This window comes from Parambassis ranga, chromosome 21, assembly GCF_900634625.1.
Source record: "Parambassis ranga chromosome 21, fParRan2.1, whole genome shotgun sequence".
NCBI lineage: Eukaryota > Metazoa > Chordata > Actinopteri > Ambassidae > Parambassis > Parambassis ranga.
This window is the reverse complement of record NC_041041.1, coordinates 10,636,806-10,658,839: the sequence shown is the minus strand read 5'-3', so window position 1 is coordinate 10,658,839 and position 22,034 is coordinate 10,636,806. Positions and strand designations below refer to the sequence as shown.

General features: G+C 42.1%; 3 protein-coding genes across 3 annotated transcripts; 2 read left to right on the top strand and 1 right to left on the bottom strand.

Moving 5' to 3' along the window:
* The first annotated feature begins 264 nt into the window (after positions 1-264).
* Positions 265-3,419, top strand: LOC114426562 (protocadherin 8). Its single transcript, XM_028394059.1, has 3 exons — positions 265-2,718; positions 2,806-3,004; positions 3,103-3,419. The coding sequence occupies exons 1-3, from the start codon at positions 265-267 to the stop codon at positions 3,417-3,419; spliced, it is 2,970 nt and encodes a 989-aa protein (XP_028249860.1).
* Positions 3,420-5,226: 1,807 nt separating this feature from the next.
* On the top strand, positions 5,227-10,117 carry cnmd (chondromodulin). Its single transcript, XM_028393294.1, has 7 exons — positions 5,227-5,317; positions 5,431-5,565; positions 5,968-6,108; positions 6,226-6,339; positions 6,443-6,596; positions 9,003-9,196; positions 9,736-10,117. Exons 1-7 carry the CDS (start codon positions 5,258-5,260, stop codon positions 9,961-9,963), a joined length of 1,026 nt encoding a protein of 341 aa, XP_028249095.1. The 5' UTR covers positions 5,227-5,257; the 3' UTR covers positions 9,964-10,117.
* A 7,264-nt stretch (positions 10,118-17,381) lies between these two features.
* Positions 17,382-20,428, bottom strand: ednrbb (endothelin receptor type Bb). Its single transcript, XM_028393293.1, has 8 exons — positions 20,358-20,428; positions 19,849-20,280; positions 19,615-19,727; positions 19,222-19,426; positions 18,465-18,605; positions 18,257-18,390; positions 18,068-18,176; positions 17,382-17,514 (listed from the first exon to the last, which is right to left on the bottom strand). Exons 2-8 carry the CDS (start codon positions 20,263-20,265, stop codon positions 17,422-17,424), a joined length of 1,212 nt encoding a protein of 403 aa, XP_028249094.1. The 5' UTR covers positions 20,266-20,280; positions 20,358-20,428; the 3' UTR covers positions 17,382-17,421.
* Positions 20,429-22,034: the final 1,606 nt, after the last annotated feature.

Below are 22,034 nucleotides of genomic sequence, written 5' to 3'. Positions count from 1 at the left end.
GAGCTTTTTTTCATGTGGGGGTATTTTTAATTCTAAAGCAAGGGATTGGTCACACTTCGTCTCATTAGCATGAGGAGCTGTATAAACCCCGCCACTGCAGAATTTTTGAGCTGTGTGGTGAACGTGAGGCAACAAGCGTATCTGACTGGCTGCGCGTAAAGGAGCAAGTAACTTTCACTTTCAGCACAGTTGAGCTGATAAAAGCGGGGAGCTGTATGGGGAGCTCGCTCCAGAGGTGAGGTGCTCGCAACTGTTCAGCGCACAATGAGGCTGCTTATCGAGGGGAAGATTACTGCGAAGATGATAACTTATTGGCACCGGTGGATTTTTATATTCTCAGTCCATCAGTTTTTATTTGCCTCATGGGTTCAGTCTGAAGGAAATACTGTAAGATATCACACCAATGAGGAGGACGCACCGGGGACGGTCATCGGAAACCTTGCCAAGGACATGTCCTTGAGTCTGTCTCATTCTTCTAAGACCAATTTCAGGATGATGAAACAATTCAACGATTCATTCATCAGGGTAAGAGAAAGCGACGGGCAACTCACTGTCTGGGAACGAATTGACAGGGAGAGAATCTGCAGGCACACTTCACCGTGTCTGATTACTTTTGACGTGGTTAATTTCTCCAAAGATCGCTACAAATTGATTCACGTTGAGGTGGAAATAAAGGACATCAATGACAACTCTCCAGAGTTTACAAACAAGGAATCTATAGTGGAGATCTCCGAGAATGCAGCAGTTGGCTCCCGTATCCCTTTAGACCCAGCCGTGGACGCTGATGTCGGGTCAAACTACATCCAAAGCTATCAAATTTCTGTAAACAGTCATTTCACCATTGATGTGCTCCTGAGAGCGGATGGGGTTAAATATGCGGAATTGGTTCTAATGAAAGAGCTAGACAGGGAGACTCAGTCATCATACAATGTGGAGCTGGTCGCCACAGACGGAGGGAACCCATACAGATCGGGGTCAACAAAGATAACTATTAAAGTGTCTGACTTTAACGATAACAGCCCCGTTTTTGACCAGAATAGTTTCTCAGTCAGTTTGCCAGAGGACGCGCCGGTTGGCACAGTTATCCTGGACTTGAACGCAGTTGATGCTGATGAGGGTTTAAACGGAGAGGTCGTGTACGGGTTCGGAAAACAGGTTTCTCACCAGATCCGCGAACTTTTTCAAGTGGATAATAAATCAGGCCGTGTGACGCTCAGGAGCCCCGTGGATTTCGAGGACAAAAGAACCTATGAGCTAGACGTGCAGGCGACTGATCTGGGACCCAACCCGACCCCCTCCGTGTGCAAAATCATAATTCACGTCACAGACGTTAATGACAATGCCCCAGAAATCAGTATCACCCCGATGACCTCCATCACGACAGGCATCGCGTACATCAGTGAGGCGGCAGACAAGGACAGTCTGGTCGCGCTGATCAGCACCTTGGACAGAGACTCTGGTGTTAACAGCCAGGTCCACTGCACGCTGTACGGACACGACCATTTCAAACTCCGACAGGCTTACGAGGACAGTTACATGATAGTTACAGCGGCAGCCTTAGACAGAGAGAGGATCAGTGAGTATAACCTGACGGTCATGGCTGAGGATTTTGGGTCACCTCCACTGAGAAAAATCACACAGTATACGATCAGACTGAGCGACGAGAATGACAACGCCCCTCACTTTGCCAAAGCTGTGTACGAAGTTTCAGTGGTGGAAAACAACGCCCCGGGCGCTTATATCACAACAGTCGAGGCCACCGACGCAGATCTGGGCAACAATGGGAAAATCACCTACAGACTGGTGGACAGTGTCATCATGGGATCCCCTGTGAACACCTTCGTGTCTCTGAATTCAGTGTCTGGCTCTATATACGCGCTCAGAAGTTTTAATTATGAATTAATGAAGCATCTAGACATACACATTCAAGCAAGCGACGGGGGTTCACCACAGCTGCAGAGCACAGCTGTCATCAGATTAAAAATAGTTGATCAGAATGACAACCAGCCTTCTATCATAGAGCCCCCTCTTTATAAGGGATCTGCAGAGGTCTTCCTGCCCAAAGATGCACCTGCAGGTTATGTGGTAACCCAGATAAAGGCCACAGATGCTGATGAAGGCATAAATGCACAGCTGTCCTATAAAATCACTGAGGGGGGACACCTGGGTTTCTCTATCAACAAAGACACAGGGAAAGTGCACGTGAGTAGACAGCTGACGTATGATCTGGCAGACAATGTCAAAGTCACAGTGTCGGTCATTGACAATGGATCCCCTGCGCTCACATCCACAGCCATTATACACTTCAGTTTCATCGAGGGGACTCTACCTAGTTTGCCTTCTTTGGCTCAAAATGACAGCGAGGAGCTTTTTGAATGGGACATGTCCATAGCCATAATCATTGTCCTGGCAGGGAGCTGCTCTCTCCTCCTGCTGGCCATCATTCTCATCACAACCATTTGCAGCCGCCGGAAGAAAGAGACAAGGGAGGGGGGGTTTGATGAAAAAGAAGACATCTCCACAAATGTGGAGAAAGTGGAAACTGGGCATATTGATTCATTGATTGCCAACCACAAAGGCAAAGTGTTTGACACCCATCCGTTTCCAGAGAAACCTCCAATGGCCAGCAGCAACACAACAGAGACAGGCTGTGAGGAAGGCAGACAGACAGCAGGCATGTTCGAGTCAAACAACAGGGTTATGGAGGGCAAATTAAAGGTGAGTATACATGGTAGGAGACATTTAGTGTTGTTTTCTCTTTTGCACTCGGACTGAAAATATTATGTGTGGTTTGTATTTTGGCAGGGTTACTCAACACTACCAGGATATGGGAAAGAAACTGTGAGACCCATAACAATATGGAAGGGCAATTCCTTCACAACAATCTCAGCGAGGGATCCCCACATCAGCGGCAAGGACAGTGGAAAGGGGGACAGTGACTTCAATGACAGTGATTCTGATATCAGTGCAGACGTGCACAAAAAGGAGTCTCCACCAGTAAACAGTGAGTGTCGTTAAATGATCAAGGCTAAATGAGAGTCAACCACTTGAGCTTTAGGTGTATTTACATTACATCCTGACAGCACTGCTGCTCTCTCACAGGTCTCTGGGCGTGCACAAACGAGTGCAAAGTGCTGGGACACTCGGACCGATGCTGGAGCCCCTCAGCCACCAGGCCTAACATGAGTATGGCCTGTGGACCAGCGCATATGTCAACATTCTCCAAGACAGCTTCACTTCCCCGGGACGCCAGGAGGGAAAACTACTACCCAGCTCACTTACCTAAAACCAACGGCCTGCAGAGTGTCTATGAAAAAGTTCAACACCAGGAATTTGATTATATCCTCGTTGGCCCGCCTACACCTGCTAGAATACAGGAAACAGATGAAATATCCATCCCAGAATACACAAACTCTTAAAAAAAACATCATTAAATCAATGTGTCTTTATACTGTACAGTACTTTTATCTTAACTGACTCTCTGTGGGATCGTTGCAGTGTTTTGTAGTATGTCATGTGTCTTTTTTGACTCATATAAGACTGTTCATTGTATCATGTGTAATATGCAAGATTTTCTACGTTAATAATAATATATTTTTCATAACGAGTAAATGTAAAAAAATAGAAAAAAAAATAATTTTATTATGGATTTTTAAGAGCATGTGTTACTATTTAAGGGGCATGGACATTTAGGCTGAAAAAAAGGCCTTTCTGCTGTGGAAAAACAATCAATATGAACGATGTTTGTGGTAGATTTTATCACACTGTTGCACAAATAAATGGTTAAAAATTACATTTTTGCTGTTCAGTGACTTATTAAAAATACAGAAAATAGGGCCAGCAGGAGTCAACTGTAATCTTATAGGCAGAGTACAACCTATTGTCCCGAGGAGACGTTCAGAAAGCATACAGAATAACCTCAATTAGCCAAGTGAATACATTTCATTTGCCTTAAAGGCTTATAAGCCGCAATAAATAAAAATGTGGTTCACCAACCATTACAGCTAAACTGATAGCAAGACAATGTCATTGTCTTTTAATTGTACACTGGTAGCTACTGTGCATGCCTCAATTTGCATGCAAATATTGCATCGCTGATCAAATGCTCATACAATTACATATTTTCAAAGGTCAGAGAACCTCCTCACCTCCTGTGATTGCCTCCCAAGCTTACTAAAAACATGATTTAATCTGTTTCTAAGCAACAGCAGCATACAACACATTTGAATCTTTTTTTGCAGTGTTTCTTCTTTTTAAGTTATGATAAAGCCTGAGTAACCTTGACCAAGAAAAACTTCCTTTCTGCTGTCATCAAGGAACATATTCATTAGGTGAAGTTTCTGTGATTGTGTACACTTGGTCATTTCTGTGTTGTGTTCCAGTAGATTGAAGATACACCTACAGTAAAAGGGCTGGGAGTTCAGTTCATTTCTGCCATGAAAAGAACTGCTGTACCTCTGCAGCAGTTACACAAAATAAAAACCCTAAGTGAGATTAAATGAAGATACAAAGAAGGAGCGATGGATACATTTTTGGCCGAACAAACAGTTAACTGTAGGAAAAGTATCACTTTATTTTTCAGCATAGTCCCACATTTACACACTTACTTCAGTAGTCATGGAGCATACAGATGATTTTGGTTTTAGAAGGTATTTTGGACCTCAGTAAGTAGTCCACATCATCAATGACATCATCACTTTCAAAATGGTGACCACTCAGCTCCTTTAGGACAGGATGTAAATGAGGTAAACAGGACAGCTGATGTTGTCTATTCCTTCACAGCGCTTGCTATTTCCAATTCCAGTAAATAGAAATCACATTCTGTATAATCACTTAAAGAGTAGAACTGCACATAGAGGTAATGACACCTGTGTGACTCATCTTCCTCTACCTTAGGCCAGAAACTTATCAATCAATCTTCTTCTTTGAAAGCATGGCTGACTCACTATCACTGACTGAAAGGTCAAACAACATCCTCTTTTTAACCATCCACTGCATCACTGTCTGTACTGTAATAAATGATGCCAGCCAGTGTCTTCATGGTTCCTTTTTAGTCTGGCACCATGGGGTGGTCACCTTTCTGTGGGCATCTTGGAAACTCAGGTAACATTCAGATGAAGAATTTAGCTGAAGTAATTTATATCAACTGCACGTCATTCGCACCCATGTGTCAAGACAGCCGTCTGGTGGATAACCCGACTCTCCAAAGAGAGAAGCAGCTACAGGAAGAATTAAAGAGGACATCGCAAGAGAGATTATGAATAAAGCCCAAAGTGCAGCTCATGGATCCTGCTATTTTAAACACTGCAGGCCACCGGTAAGAACACCTTATTACATTTTTGATAAGAAATAACAGACATCTGTAACTCTAGGCTTAGCTTCTCCTTCCTTTCCTGGTCATTGTTCAATATGATGTGTCATTTCTCTAAGGGACAAAGCACACCTACCTCTGCTAGAGTCAGGCATCTCCTGAGATTTGGGGCTGCAGCTCTCATTGTCGGTGCAGTGATAATGTTCTGTGTGTCCATGGCTGCTCTGTACCTGTGGAAAATCAGTGATAAAAATGTAAGTGGACCGCTGCAGCACACTCAGTCACAAACATCTGAAAATGAATGGAAAGGCGAGGTGAGATCACAACATGTTGTAAATGTTAAAAATGTCAGACTTATAAAACAAGTTCATTGTGGACCTATATAGGAACCAGTTTATTTGTGCTCTAATGAGCTCACCTGTAGGGCAAACATCCCCCATCAAGGTCTGCAACAACATCTCCTGTGGTGATTTACTCAAATTCTCAGTGTGGCAAAACTACAGAGGATTTTCTTCAACAAAAAACGACTGCGCGTGGGAATCGCATTAAGCAACATGAAGCTTGTTTTCTATCTCGCTTCTATTGTGTTTGCTACAGTGTGATTTCCATAACTTGACTAATCAGTCATTTTAACGTCCCACTTTGAATGCTGCCAGGTTTGTAATGTTCGTTACAGCATGAACATCAATGGGGAGGTGAGGCAGGGCTCCATGGAAATTGATTCTGACAACAATCTGGAGAGATTTAAAACCGGCAGTGGAGCCGAGGAAGCTGTGGAGATTCATGACTTTCAAATTGTGAGTGAGTTTGTCCTTGTTCTCTTTTTCTGAGGTAGTTCAGCTGAGACCTTCTGTGTGCTTAGCAAAGTCGCAAAGCTTCGAGTGTAAACATGGCATCTCTGTGATTTGGTGCAGGGAATAACTGGAATCCGCTTCTTTGGAGGAGACAAGTGCTATATAAAATCCCAAATCAAAGCAAACCTGCCACACATGGGAGCTCACAACAAAGAGACGCTGATGTTTGACCTGGTATGCGCACGCTATTTCATACAGAACGGTGCAAATTGGTAAGAATAAAGAAAAGAGATTATACTGAGCAATTCAAGGACATCTTTACTTTTTTTCTTGTCAGACAGATGAATTAATGCCTGTGAGGTTCGATGAGGAGCTCCTTATATGGGTTGCTGCAGAACAGCCGCTGACGGACACCGGATTTCTGAGCAAGAAAATTCTGGATCTTTGTGGGGAACTTCCCATTTACCAGCTCCAACCTGTGTATTCTAGAGGTAGTCTTCTCCTCTTTCTAGCTCTTATTAAGTCACACCAGACAATAGAAAGACTAGCCTTCTGGTAGCACCACATCCATAAAACTTAGGGAAGTGTAGGTAGGTAAGATTGGTGGTGCAACAGGGCAGTGAAGGTGATCCCCTTAATCTGGATACAGTTCTACATCTATAGGTTATTTTGCTGCATTACCTCAACAGACTTCCATCCCAAAAATAAGACTTTTATCTGACACCATAATTATAGATATCATAACACTTTTACCTGCATTTTAAGGGTTTGTTTACAGAATTGCTCTATGATAGTTATCCACTGTGTCACACTCAACTTGTTCACCCTTATGGGTGCACAATCTTGGTACCCATACTGCACTGTATCATTGTACACACTCCATATAGATCTGAGATGGCCAACTTAAATGATGGAGAGGGACTGAACACTTCCATAAATCTGATAAGGGAAGGCTAACATTTTAAATAAGACCAAAATATCTGTATACATATATTATGTTTATTGAACCATATATGTAATGGTCAAATGCATTTTAAAAGGACTGAAGGAAACAAAATTCTTTAGTTTTTCTCTCATAAATCAAAATCTTGCTTCCTGGCACAGAGCGCCTCCTGTAGAGAAAAACGAAGATTGCATTTACCTTTCAAATTAGCCTATGTTTCTCTTGCATATTTAACAATATCTCAAACATAATATTATTAACCTGATGTATTATACAGTGGAATTATGGGACAGTTCACTACGCACTTGCAACATCATGAACAGCATGGAAAAAGTCCGCGGTGTCACTCAGAGACATTTCAGTAACTCTTCGCGCACTTTAAGTGAATGGTCAATAGTTCTTGTAAAACTCAGTAGCTAGCTAACATCCGTCATATCAGTATTCTCACCCAATGACAAGTACGTGCAGCCGTGCGTAACTTGTTTCAGCTTTCCCTCGACGTGACCGTGAGTGTCAAAAGCTCTGCGACGATACAATGACACCGCTTCAAAGCTTGTAACCATCTGTTTGTGTACTTCTGATATGAGGTCGGCTAACAATGGCCGCCCTGGCAGCTGCGGTGTGTTTACCTTTGTGAAAGGTGTCGTAGTTGCGAGTTAGTGTATACTCAGTATATTGTTATATGACGCGCCACCTATTGGCGAACTGTGTCATTACAATTCTGTGTATCAGACTCATGTTTATTGCCATGTAAGTGAAGAGAATTCACATTACTAGGAATTTGCCTTAGTGGTTGGTGCATACATAAAACATATAATACTTACTTAGTTTTATCGTATTTCATTAACATGAAATACGATAAAACTAAGTAAGTAAGATAAGATAAAATAAGGTCAAGTAAACAAGGTAAATAATGTCATCTAAAAGTAAGGCTATAAATTGACATGACATTACAGACATACAATGAACAGAACAGAACATGAGTGGTGGTTGTAATGGCAAACATAGACCCTGATATGAACAGACTGTAACAGGTACCACATGGATCGGTGAAGTGGTACTAGTGTGCAAGTAGTGCAAGATGGAAAGTAAACAGTGCAAATAGTCATCATTGTGCAGTGACTATACTAAAGTGTCATTGTGAAGTGACAGTGCAGAGCAGTGTATTAATTACAGTTCAACAGTCAGAGGGGAAGAAGCTGTTCTTGTGGCGTGAGGTTCTAATCCGAATGGACCGTAACCTCCTGCCTGAAGGGAGTGGCTTAAAGAGTCCATGTCCAGGGTGAGAAGGGTCAGCTGTGATCCGACCTGCACGCCTCAGAGTCCTGGAGATGTACAGGTCATGGAGAGATGGTGAGATGGCCTGCTCCATGTAGTGGAGGATAGGCCACTTTGAATGGGGAGGCAGGCAGCCAGTTGCCCATCCCTGATATAGATTCTTCTACAAACTGACACGATTTGAGAAAGGAACTAAATTTCCTTTTGTTTGTTTCAGTGATTTGAACTGATGGATGTAGTAGTAGGATACCCCCCCCCCCTCCTTTTTGTATCCCCATAGCTCCACTCCTGCCTTTTAGCACACACCACAGTCTGTTCCTTGTGAATTATTTTTTGACTATTTGTCATAGTTTATTAATATCTCAGTGTGATTGCCCTCCTTGTATGCTGACACACTTGTAAAATTTACAGCCTGGTCTAAGAAGTTTGTGGAAACACTTGAACAACTTGAACATACACCCCATTTAGAGTCAAACACCAAAAAAAGATTCACAAAGTCTTGTATTAAAAAAGAATGATCCTGAAATATGCAAGACTGCTCGATATCACTGCTGCTCATTTAATTATTCAGGACATCTGAGACAGCTCCAGCTATGTAGGATTGAGCTCTGAGGACATGTATGGCATCTTGTGGATGTTGACCCAATACTCTCGCCTCTTGTGGCTGCTGTAACAGATGGGGAGAGGAAAAAGAGAGACGTGCAGCAGGCCAAACGGCAGTTTAACATGGAGCAGTCTGAGGCAGCTGCTGAGGAGAGGGACCCGGTGAGTCACACAGAGCACGACACCTCCAGAGGAGCGGAAGAAGAAGAAGAAGAGGCGGCACAGTCGGCTACGGGGTCAGCGTACAATCCCGAAAACCCATATCATGTGAGCAGCAACACTTCGACACTGTTTATGATAAACTCCAGAGTTGTTGAATTTATGATCAAGAAGCATCTACTGCTGAGCCCTGAAGCAACCCTTAAAGTCACATTATGAGTTGAGGCTTCTCTGTTTTGGCAATGCGTTTACAGATGACTTCATCCTTAAGATGTTTGCCTGGTTAAAAATTCATTCTCGCACAAACAGAGAAGCAGTGCATGGTGGGAAAATGTATACGGCTGGTGTTATTGTTTCCATCAGCTGTAGGATATATGTGCTGCCGCCGCTGCTACTGAAGGTGTCATCTTCAGCTTTAATTAGAGGTCACAGGGGTAATATCTGCCATTCCAGCTTGATGAACTCATGAACTGAAGTGAAAACTCCCACTGGTTATAAAAATTCATGTTGCCTTAGAGATCTGGAGTCACGTGTTTGGGGAGGATGAGAAGTTTTTGAAGACATTTGAATTGCAAATGAGAGTTATTAAAAAAAATAAGAGAGAGAGAGAGAGATTCCAAATTAACATTACTTCATATAACTTGCAGCGCAGCGGAGGGGCAAGAGAGGAAGGCGCCATGACCTTTGACACCATGTTGGACCACCAGGGGATCTGCTGCTCTGAATGCCAACGCAGCTACACTCACTGTCAGAGAGTCTGCGAGCCTCTGCGTGGCTACTGGCCTTGGCCCTATAACTACAGAGGGTGCCAGGTAGCTTGTCGAGTCATTATGCCATGTCGCTGGTGGGTGGCACGCATTTTTGGTCTTGTGTAAGAAAACACATTTGTGAAGGGGGCAAAGGTTTGTAAACATTCAGCTTCTGTTCAGACGTGCATGCAGATATTTATTTCATAAATATGTCAGTAAATACTGGCAGAAAGCTTCACCTGTGATTATATTGACAAAAAAAAACACCTGTACTAACAACCTGCTGGAATTCATTAACCCAATGAGCGCATTCATTTTTTAGTATCATACAATACTATGGCTTTAATGCACTGTACTGTGTTTTAATGGGACTGACTCCAAAGGCTGAGCAGATCATGTGCATTTTCTGACTGAACAGCCTTCAATAAATTCTAATTACAGTACATGGCGGCTTTGCTGTGGAGGATTTTTTTTTCTGTCATATGTTGTTTCCATGGTTCCACTGGGTGTTTTTCTGATAAAACTGAAGTGACAGCAATGGTTGCCATAACTTCCATTCACAGCTCGGAATTAGTCTGAGGGCAACACAAATTGTGCACACTGACATCTGCATTGATGTGAACTAATCTGAGATGAGTGTCATGGCAATGATGGAAAGTATTTCTATAAGAGTGACATTTTGTTAAATAAATAAATCAATCTTTTTTTTCTGTAAAAAAAAAGAAAAAAATAGGGGAAGACTGTGAAGCTACCAAATAACATGATCACAGAGGCTGACAGCTTTACTGTATGTATACAGCTGTTAATGAGGCCTATGGCGTAGGCTATTCTGAATACCTCAAAAATCAGATTATGATCTCTAAAGCCATATGCCAACTTTCTAAATAATTGAAAGGAACCATGTTGTGATCAAGACGATTTCACAGAGGGTAATCCAGGCACATCAAATCAAAACAGATGTGCCACTAAAGCTGCATTGAAACTCTGTAGCAGTGTGAGCGAACAACACAAAGAGATGCTTGTCTTTTCTTTTCTTTTTTTTGCTCTGAGATTTTTTTTCCTGTTTTTTTTTCACGGGGGTAGAAGGTGCTTATCACATCTGCAGTGCTGATAAGACGGCCTCTGTGCTTCCGTAGGCTATATAATATTAATCCCTCTCCCACGTCTGCAGATACACTTAAAGGAAGGTGACAAGCATGACATATCCAGGACCTCCTGATGGCTCGTGCTCTGGAGTGCAGCCGCTAAAAGAGCCCCAAGTACCCTCAAGTGATGTAAATTTGCAGGGGGAGTCCAATTTCCATCACAGTGCTGTCACTGCCATGGTCATTAAACTAAATCATCCCGCTGTGTGTCACACAGCTCCCATTTTAAAGTCCCCTCAATAATGGAGTTATACTTGGACTGCAGATTGCAGCACAACAGTGAATGTCTGACCTGACAGCAGCTGTACGACTATCCTGCACATGATTTCATCTTTAGAAATCACAGGCAGACTGCATGTGTGGGTGCAAGAGATACACTGCCATTATTAATTAGAGCGACCTTTTTATTGCAACAGCTGAAATTCCAACAGGAAACAGCGAGAAAATGCTACTGAAATGTAAATGTTATGTGCATGTTGATTCATTCGGAATATGTTGATACTGCGCCACAAAACAAAGAGCTGTGAGTTTAAGCTAGACAAAAGGGAGATGAAAAAACAAGCAAAAAAAGGGGGGGGCACACACATCACCACAAGCAGCAACTCAAAATGGCATTTAAACCGAGAAAAAAAATACAACAGCAGTTTTGTTATCCTGAGGCCCTGTTTCTAAAGAACTTGTTTCCTTTTGCCATCCCTCTACTAAGAAGAGAAATGTACCCCCATTGAGTAGAAAAGACAAATGTGCTGAAGATCAGCTTCAGTGTGCGAGACAGTGGTGCCTTTTTGTTTGTCTCCCCCTCTGGAGCCAAGCTTACCCTGGGAGCCCTGCAGGCCAGGGAACAAACAGAGCTTTGTGAGCACTGACCCACTGTGCCCAGCAGCCAGACTGCAAACCTGCACTCCTGTGCTAATAGGAAACCACAGATGAGGAGTCCGTAGCTGACGAAGGAGAGAGGGGGGTTGGGGGAGGGGGGGTGGCTTTCTCGCATCCACCTGTGCTTTCATCATTGCCCATCAAAACAAGCATAGGCAGGCGGGGTGCTGCGGTGCTCCGGTGATCAGCAAATCAAAAGCTTTTTCACCAACCGTCCTCGTGGCTCTAAAACAACAGAAAACCTTAGCTGCTGATTTATTTGGTGGCATAGATTTGTACTAATCAAGCCCATGCACTCACTGGAGCTCAGTATAAAAATGTCAATAGCCTTTCATAAATTTGCCTGTTGATGCCCAAGAGGCATTATAAGTGTGAACAGTAGTGTGAAGTGAACCACTCTAGTCAACGTGTCCTACATTTGATTGCATCCAGACATGAATGAAATAAACAGTAGTGACAGTCCATTTTGCACCTTAACCAGAACACAGAAACCCTTTTAGGCTAGCTCATTATGTTTGTTCTGCAAGAAAGCACTGCAGTACATTTACAGATGCTGGCATCATGAAAAACCTGTAACTCGCAGTTTTTTTTTTTTTTTGCACCAGCAGTAACAACCAGGGCTCCTAACATTTGTCTTTTCTTTTCTCCTGAATGGTCAGAAATGCACGCCTGGATGGGGTGGGGTGGTGGTGGTGGGGGTGGGGGGGGGGGGTGTTCTGGTACAAGGCTTAAATGCTTTTTAATCCCATGGTTGAGTGACCACTTGCAGTTCTGCCCAGTAGCCTGCCATTTGCAGGTCTCTGTGAAGTTTCCTTGCCATTGGCTGGAGTGTCCACTCTCTCTCTCTCTCTCTCTTTCTCTCTTTTGACACACGCTCCTATTTTGTATGCAAGCCCCATTTGGCCATTAATTAAATGCCTGCTAGTATCATGTGTGAAAGTCTGTCTTGTTTATTTCGCTCACTCAAAATAGTGTCCATAAACCTGCATGCTCAGTGAATTACCTTCTATGTAATGAAACATTATAGTGAGTCTCCTGGGTCATTCAATTACTCTGCACACACTGCAGGGATTTTTTTGTCTTGTTCTGTGTATTGCACACAGTTGCATGGTGTCCTTGTTACACTCAAATAGAAAACCTGTAGTGTGGTGTAGGTCTAAATTGGACACAGGGCTCGAATTTGCGCCATTGTTTTCCCAGGGACACACTGTATATGTGACAGTTATGTGCGGTGGAGGCATCTATAACCTGCGGTGGATGTCAAGACTTCCTCACAGGTGGGCAGTTATCTTTAAATCACAGCAGGCGTGTGCTGTCTGAGAGGAGTGCTGTATAATCAACAACATAAATTATACACGCATATCATTTTCAATCTGTCAAGTGAAATTTAATTTGAAAAGCTGGATCAATATTAAAAGATGCTCTATCAAAATTTGTCTAAACTTCAGTCAGTGTAGGATTTACCCCAGAACACACACACGCACACACACATCCTCTGGTGGGATGCTTTTTAAAAAACAGCTATAGATAGCTCAAAGCAGAATCAAATCAAGACTTCACATCTATAAACTGTTAAAAAACACACACATCTCCTCCACAAAGCAATGTCAAGAGGCTTGCCACATGAAAGCAGAAGTTGTCTAAAGAGTAGCGGGAAGTACTGACAAAGTTTATGAAGAAAAAAAAAAGTGAATATGTTTTTAATCCTCTACCGCACGTGCAACAATGAGGAAGCCTGAGCGCTTAGATATGCCACCCCGGGGGCAGGCTCTATACTTAAGGCTTACAACAGCCTCATTATCTCCCTCAACTCACATCAGATCCTAGCAGCAGTTTGTCACAGGCAGGCTCCTCACTGCCAGTAGGCATCAGACCAATCCTCCTGCAACACTACTGTACATAATTGCCATATGGACAGCATTTTGAGCCAGACTGAAGACTAAAAAGCCCTCCAGGCAGATTCCCCAGATAACTAAATGAATATTTTATCTCATTTCCATCTAATTTGCACCGCATTATTATACAGAACTGAAATTTTTAATTAATTGATAGAACAGATCAAACACAGGTTTACACTTTGATTTTCGGGAGCTGTTATTTTGATAATTTGCATGACTTTTTTCCCATGCCAAGCTTCTTTTTTTTTAATGTCGCACATTTTCTCAGCATCTTATATATAGAAACACTATAATAAAACACACACAGCAAATTAATAACTGTCAGCGAACATGAAATGCCTGTCTTGGTTGTGTGAGCAGTTCCAGTGAGAAGTCCTTTTACCTGCCACCCCGCTGATTAATTAATTTCACACTGTTTAATTAAATCCACAGTCTGGGGAGTCTGGGCAGCACCGTGGGGGAGCCGCATTTGAGCCTTGTGTGTACAGAGATTACTGGAGAAGGTCTCAGACTCCTGCTCTCTCACTCGTGTTGACACTGACGTCACCCTGCCAGAGTCGTCTGATTGTGTCACCGTCATGTGGCAGTTGTGAGCTTTTTTTACTGCTGGGGAACATGATAGTGCACTGAACCATTTGTTGATTATGTGCTGGCATTTACATGGAGAAAGGATTGTTGTGTTTTTAACAGCACTGGAAAATTTTAACAGGTAAGGTGCAGAAACCTTCCTAGTTATTCGACTGTAAATGAACGGCATCTAATTTGTCATAAGAAAAGTGTTTTAAAATACAGACTAAATAAGAAGCGGTAGGAGAATCCAACAGCACTGATTGAAAAATAAAATGCATGCACTATAGTCCAGATCAAAAAACAGTACGAATTGGCTTCAGCGTAAATGAGCACATTGAACTCCTGTTTCCTGTCCAACGCTGTTGTATCCAACAGTCAAAGCCTCAGAGACACTGTCTCTCTCTCATGTCAGAACAGAGAGAGGTGCACGAGCCTGTGAGCACAGCAGGCAGTACGACTATGTGGGCAGAAAAGCGTGCATGTTACTTTCTCTGTTCTCCTGAAAACATATTTTTGGCATCTCTAATCACAAACAAACACATTTTTTTAAATCAGATGGCTCAAATTTGTCTTTATGGTGCAATTTAAAAATAAGATGGCATTTAAAGGTTACATGATTTAAAACCAAATAAACAATTTGGAGGGCTGTGATGTGTGTACACACAGAGAGAGAGAGAGAGAGAAATCAGAAAGGATTATATTGATTTGTGCTCTTTAAACCTAAACCTAAATTCAACCTTTGGTTTGCTTAATCTGGTATTTACACTCAGAGGAAAGCAAAGTTGTTTGATTGGGCACAAAATGATGGCAGCCTGCTGGTTTGATGTGATGTGATGTGGAACCTCTCTATTTGATGTGCCAAGAACTATTAAAGCAACACATGCTTAGGGTTGTGTGTACCATGTCACTGATAGAAAAAAAAGTCCTGATATATAGCAAAGAAGACATGTTTTATATATATAAGACAAGCTTTTCATATGACAAGGTTATACCACACGCTAAAAGGTTTAACTGCATTTTTTTTCATCATACTCTTTCATTGACACATAAAGGATGGAATGTCCTCAAATGTGTATTTTATAGACTGTCACAAGTGTTTACTCAGTGTTGATGAAGCCTATCAGCAGCCCAAATGTATCTTTCTCTTTGTTTTGCAATACACCATCCTTCTTTTGCCTGTGCATCAGTAGTTAAGCTGAAGATTTGTAAGACCCTGTTCACACTGGGGAAATCAATCCGGCTAGAGCGGGATTCGGGCTGTATCTGGATATATCCGGATAGTTTCTGAACAATGCGACGTGATACTTCCAGGTACAGGGGGACAGTTTTGCCCCGAGTTTATTTTCAACAGGGCCACAAAGGAATAAACTGCTTTTTGAACCGAAAAACAACGAAAGAATTAACATGGGAAAAAAAATTGTACGATGCATGTGCACACGCTGTTCTACCGCGGCCTAAGCATACTGAATTTTACAAGGCGCCACCTAGCGGTTTGGGGGACAACAGAGAAGCTGACAAGCGTGTGTGATAGCCAGATTTGAAAATAGGTCTGAACGTATCCATCTTAAAGGCTATCCGGATTCAGTCCTACTCTAGCTGAAATGACTTTCTCCAGTGTGAACAGGGCCTAAAGGTGAAGGTCCACCACCCCACCAACCCCCAAGCACAAACTCTTTGCAGGAGAAAATGGCTGATTTCAGTATATGTCAAAAACAGGGGTTTATAGCATTCCTGTTTAAAGTTTTGTGTATAATTAAGTGATTTGACCTGTAAGGATTGTGTTTGTGTTATTACTCTCCCAGCCAGTAGGGGGAAACAACACCTCCACGTGGTAGCTTTAACTTATTTGAAATGAAAACGTATTGAATTTGTATTGAATTTGTATTGAATTTGAAAATGATGAAAATCACTGTAAGATAAACATTGTGTTTGATCAATTTTAAGAAAGTTTAAAAACTTAAAACATCAAGTACTCACAGACTTTTATTCAAACTACTCCATTTTTTTCTTTTTTACAAACACTTGAGTCTCCTTAGACAAGCTAAACTTTTAATAGGCATTCCAGCACACAGCACCCCAGACAGTTTTGCAGACTGATACAGCATTAGCTGGAAGAACAGCGCTCTCTCTATTTGTGCTTGCCTTGTCCTGTGACAGGAAGACCTATCAGGTGCCCCCCTCCACCCTCCACCCCCACCCCTTCCCTTCCCCTACACTCACACACACACACTCATACACACTCCACCCCAACCCTCTCTCCTCCTGACCTCATTCTGTCATCTTCGTTTTCCTTCTTCCCCACTCTCAGGTCTTTTATAAAGTGTCTCCATGCATTACACATTTAACAATGCATTAAAAATAGGCCACCATCAATCAGTCATTCAGTGGCGGAGACAGAATCTACTTGTGGCACCAATTTGATCTGTTTCTCAAGGTTCAAGAAGGAGAGAGGAATGCCATAAACTCTTTAGATGTTGTGCGAAAACTTAACAGAGGTAAAAAAAAAATAACATCTATGTGCTAATAATACACCTTACAACCCGTATAACCCACCGTGATCACTCTGAATTCCCATTTGCTTGATTCTCCTGGCGGCGCAGAGTCTTTCCAGAATCCAGAAACAGAATTAAAATAATATATTTGCAGGCGGTAAAGCTGTGACAAGATTTCTGTTGATGGGTGCCAGGTTAACATTGTGCCCAAAACAGTGATTTGAGAACGGTGATGCATGATACAGGATAGGTACTAGGTAAAATCTGATGTAATGGTTGGGAGTGAGTCAGGCCTCCGGGGCAAATTGTCTGAACAGCCTGACTCCAGGTTGCTCATGCCAAAGCAGATGTTCAACTGACGACAGCATTACAAAAGACAGCGCTCCATGTTGTTCCGGATGTATTTTGTATTATTGGAATGGCATGTCAAGGTTTCCCTGCTATTGACGGAGCTATACCTCGGTAGTTATTTTGATATGAGATATTGACACGCGGTATTTCAGCAGCACTGCTCTGAGTTTTGTTAACACAGTAAGATGTCCGTCCTGCTCAGGTAGAAATGTGGAAGTCGTGCTTGTGAGCTTTGATGTTGCAGCCCTGCTCTCAGGCTTGATCCTGCATTCTGGACTTCAAAACAGACTGCACCTCGTCATGGGTTACAGCTTGAGCAGGTAGACAATGGCTGCACAGGCATGCCTGTAGGGCCACACACACACAAGAAAAAAAAAACAGCTTCACATTGGAGAAGACAGCAAATTATCACCACAACAAATCAATTGTATGTGAAATGTGATTAAACAAACCATGTGATAATTGTTAAAATTAAAATTGCACTTGTTGCGACGCATTTTCATAGAAACAGAATTCATTTATAAATGCATAAATAAAATATTTATTGCAGATGAAGAACACTAAGGTGTGCAGAAGATGGTTTTATCTCCTGCGCTCATGACACCATAAAGCCTTTTACATTTCTCCCCTTGAAAATCGCCTTGAAGCCATCCTCATAACACGTCACTTTGATTCACTGACCAACTATCTGGGAGATTGCCAAGTGTCTGGTCTATGTTTTTCCAGACCATTTTCACTTATTACCCCCTCAGGTCATCACTCGCTCCAGTCTGTCTGTTTTGCCAGACATGACTCCATATGTCCTTAATGACACACGTGATAGCTCATCCAGCATGTGGACCACAATGTTTCACCGTCTGAAATTGAATAGGGACAATAGTAAGAGCTCAACACTCACCTTGAAACACCTCTTGAATCTTTTACTGACTATATAGAGTGCGATGGGGTTGATGCAGGAGTTCAGTGAAGCCATATTAATGCCAAAATAGTCAAGGACAAGAAAGACACTGAAAGAGGAGAAGATATTAAGAATATGAACGCTTGTCTGTAGGTTAACGACCAAACAAGGAAAATAAAACATGCTCACCTCAGTAGCTGACATCGATTGGGATCTTTTTCATCATATATGGTTAATTTCAATATTCTGCTCAGGTACAGTGGCAACCAACACAGTGCAAATACAATGACCAGGCAGAACACGGTTTTTGCAACTTCTTTTCTCTATAAAAGAAAAAAAAAATCACATTGATAAACTTAAAAAAAAGTTTCTGAACAGTACAGGGTTATATTATTACCTGCTTGATGTGGTCGCTTAATGTATTCTCAGTGTTTCTCAGCATTTTCCGAGTCATCAGTGTGTAGAGGACTGCGGTCCAAACCAGTGGCATACAGAAGTAGAATCCAAAGAGCCACCAGTCCTTTACAGCCTTATAGAACTGTTGATTGAACACATCTGTCAGTGCTGGAGGTGTCATGGTTGCTATGATACAGCTATGAAATGTCCCAATTCAGGGCCTGCACGCTTCTGTATATATCCAGGAGGTGTGTCCTTTCATGGACTGAAGTTCTTTAGTCTTTGTAGACCTTAAAGGTGACACCAGAATTGGGGTCACCTCTGACAAAACATTTCCTGTTTTGTCAGGACATGCTGCTCCTGTTGCCTAGCAACCTGCAGTTGATATAATCAGCTTTTGATCAATAGAGTTGAGTTTGCAGAGTTGTAAAAAGGAATTCAGTGAATCCTTGGGTATGTTAGGACCACGAAGGACCCATCTGATACATTCTTTGTTACCAAGAAAAATAATCTGTTAGCTGCATTTTCAAGGAACCTTTAAAATCCTTCAAAGTATGCAGCCCCTGAATTTGAACACAGCTGGAATATGCAGACAGCAATGCACTTTTGTGGTTGTTAGCGGAGATGATATTGGAGCCATCATTTATACCTCCCTTTTCAACAGTCATAAATATTAATGCACGTCGGTAAATCTGATCCACTCAAATCAACACGTGTTGATCTGTTTGTATCGTCCTGTTGCGTTGGTATTACATTACCTGCATGAACTGCGTGGTTTGCATTGGATGTAGCAAACATATTCTGAGATGCTTTTCTTTGTAGTCCATTGTTATCATATCAAAGCCAACTACTTCAGGGACAGCCAGCAGGATAGAAATAACCCATATCAGAGTTATTTCGATTGCTGTCCACACTGAAACCCAGACGCCTTTGATTTGATTCCAGGATACTACAGCTCGGTATCTGCAAAATCAATGAGAAAATGTTATGGCTGGGGGGAACTTTTTGTCTGCAACAATGATGTATTTTTTTCAGTTAAAGAACATTTCAAGGGCTAATGCTAAACAAATCTGTCTGCTTGATGAAATACAGATAGTAGCCTGCAGACACAGGCTGCAGAGGGCACAGGACAATGCTGCTCATCTCCTTACCTGTCAACACTCAAAGCACATAAGCTCAACACAGTAATTCCAACAGAGGTTTTTTGTATAAATGGGATGAGTTTGCACAGGACTAAACCGAAGGGCCAATCTTCTGCCATGAGCTGCGCAAAGACAAAAGGACAATTTCATCCACCATCAATTCAAGTGAAGATTGAAGTTTTAACACAGATAAGAATGCAGAGAAGCAGCTGAAAGATGGTTTGTAACCAGACAATAACTCACCCTGTATGCATTGATTGGAATGTCTATCACAATGTGGATTAAATCCCCAAAAGCAAGACTGGCGATTAGAATGTTAGGTCCACTTCTCATGGATTTGTTTACATATATGATTTTAAGCAGGGCTGAATTCCCCACTATCCCAACAACAAACACAAGCAGAGACACTGTGATATTGACATATTTGAAGGTGTCTCTGATTCCAGCTGACTTTGAGCACATAGGTGGGAGCGGAGTATTCGGTCCTGCTACTTGGGGTGGATGAATTGAGCTGTTGGAGTTCTGTTTTTCCAGTTTTAAAAGACCAGAGGAGACCGTTTCAGAGACTGCAACTGCAGGGAGTGGCTCTGAATGCTGATCATTGGCCTTTCCACCAACAAGAATACATCCCAAACACAAGACAAGAGTCACTGTCCGCATGTTTGCTGTTTACCTCTGAAAAGAAAAATTACAATAATTAGCACAAAAAACTTTGAGAATAAAGGGATTATTTCAATGTTCTGATAGCTTACCTTCAGATTCCCACTTACAAGCTATGTTTGATACAGAGGACTGCGTTATGTTGCTGGGTTGGCTATAAATGTTAGATCCTAGCTGAGGGAAATCAGGGTTTTATAGACTAAGGTATTGTTGTCAGCGTTAGTCATCGATCTGTCAGTAGTGACTGTAATTACTTCCCTTGATGCATCACCCTGAATGAAAGGACAGTGCTGAAGTGTATTGTCTGTTATCACAGAATGAGATCATTTTATAACCTTCAGCAAGGATATTATGTTACAGTTATTCCCCTCTCATTTTACTCAAATTTGGTCATTGTCTTGTTCGACATGAAGGTAACTAAATGTAGCAGCATGGCTGTTTTAAAGGGATTTTTTAAGAGCCTCTATTAAGACGTTCTTAATGAATGTATCAAGAAAACAACATAACGTTTCAGATGTACATGAGTCTGAGTCATGAGGCAACTGCACTTGAACAATATCAACAAAAAAGGTACAAATGGAACTGTGCCAGTATTCAGTGAGCTTCCTCTAGAGATTTTGCTTCAGTTGACACATCACGTTTTAAAAACATGAGTCGCTCTCCATCCTACCAGAGAGGTACTGCCTGTGCATCTCCTGAGAGGCGTCGAGAAGGTGACTTCTCCCCTCGACAGTTTTATGACATCCTGAAGAGCCTGGAGGAGCAGGAGACATGTGACGACCAATAAGATCCCATTGTTAATAACATACCCGACAACTACTCCAGCTCTCCTTTGAAAGCTCAAATCTGTGCTTCAGTAGAGACAAATGACCTTGGGAAAGTATGTGCTGGCATGTTTCCACAAGAGCTACAGAGAAGTGAGTGGGAAATGAACAGTTACAATGTCTGCATGCTCTACAATATCACAATGTGTGCTTTCCTCAAGGCCGCTGGAGAGAATCAAGAAGGGCATCAGCTATACAAAATAAACTGTAAGTAACACCATCTAATTTTACTTACTTTTATTTTACACTACATCTTGTAAAAGGAGTCTGAATTCACTGTGCGATGTCCAAGCTGCAACCTCCTGGGCTCCGAGATGAAGCCTGTGCAGAAGTGTTATGAATGTGCAGTTCATCCTTTGGGGGCTGGCTCCAAAAGTGAGTCACTCCCCATAGTCTCCCATGTTAAAATTCGAAGAACTCACTTGTTTTAATTATATAAGGACTTCATTACAAATAATTATGTGCTTGACTGCCTTGAGTGACAGGTGGATGCCCACTCGCATTGCAAACTTCTTCCGCTCGCCCGCCTCAGCTCCACTCGTGCCCCACTTCTTTGCTGGAGTTTTGGCCGCCAACATGGCGACACCTGTATGGGTGACATCACAGAAGCTTCACTGTCTGTGGTGATGCCAGGCCTTTGGTATAAAATGGTTGAGCTAAATGATGTATTATGATGTATAATGAAGTTAGCTCAAACATTACCTAAGACTTTGTGAGTGGTGCAATCATGTAGACCACAATAAGACTGAATACATGTATATATAATAAATGTTATATTGCTTGAGCAACACATTAATATTAATTTAATTTTTATGTGAACTTTGCAATTAAAGTGCACTTTGTGGGGTTTTAGCACCTCGACATACACTTGGCTCCCAAAATGAGACAGATTGAGAGAGTTAGCAATTAACTAAACAACAAAATGATTCAAAAATTAAAGTAAAC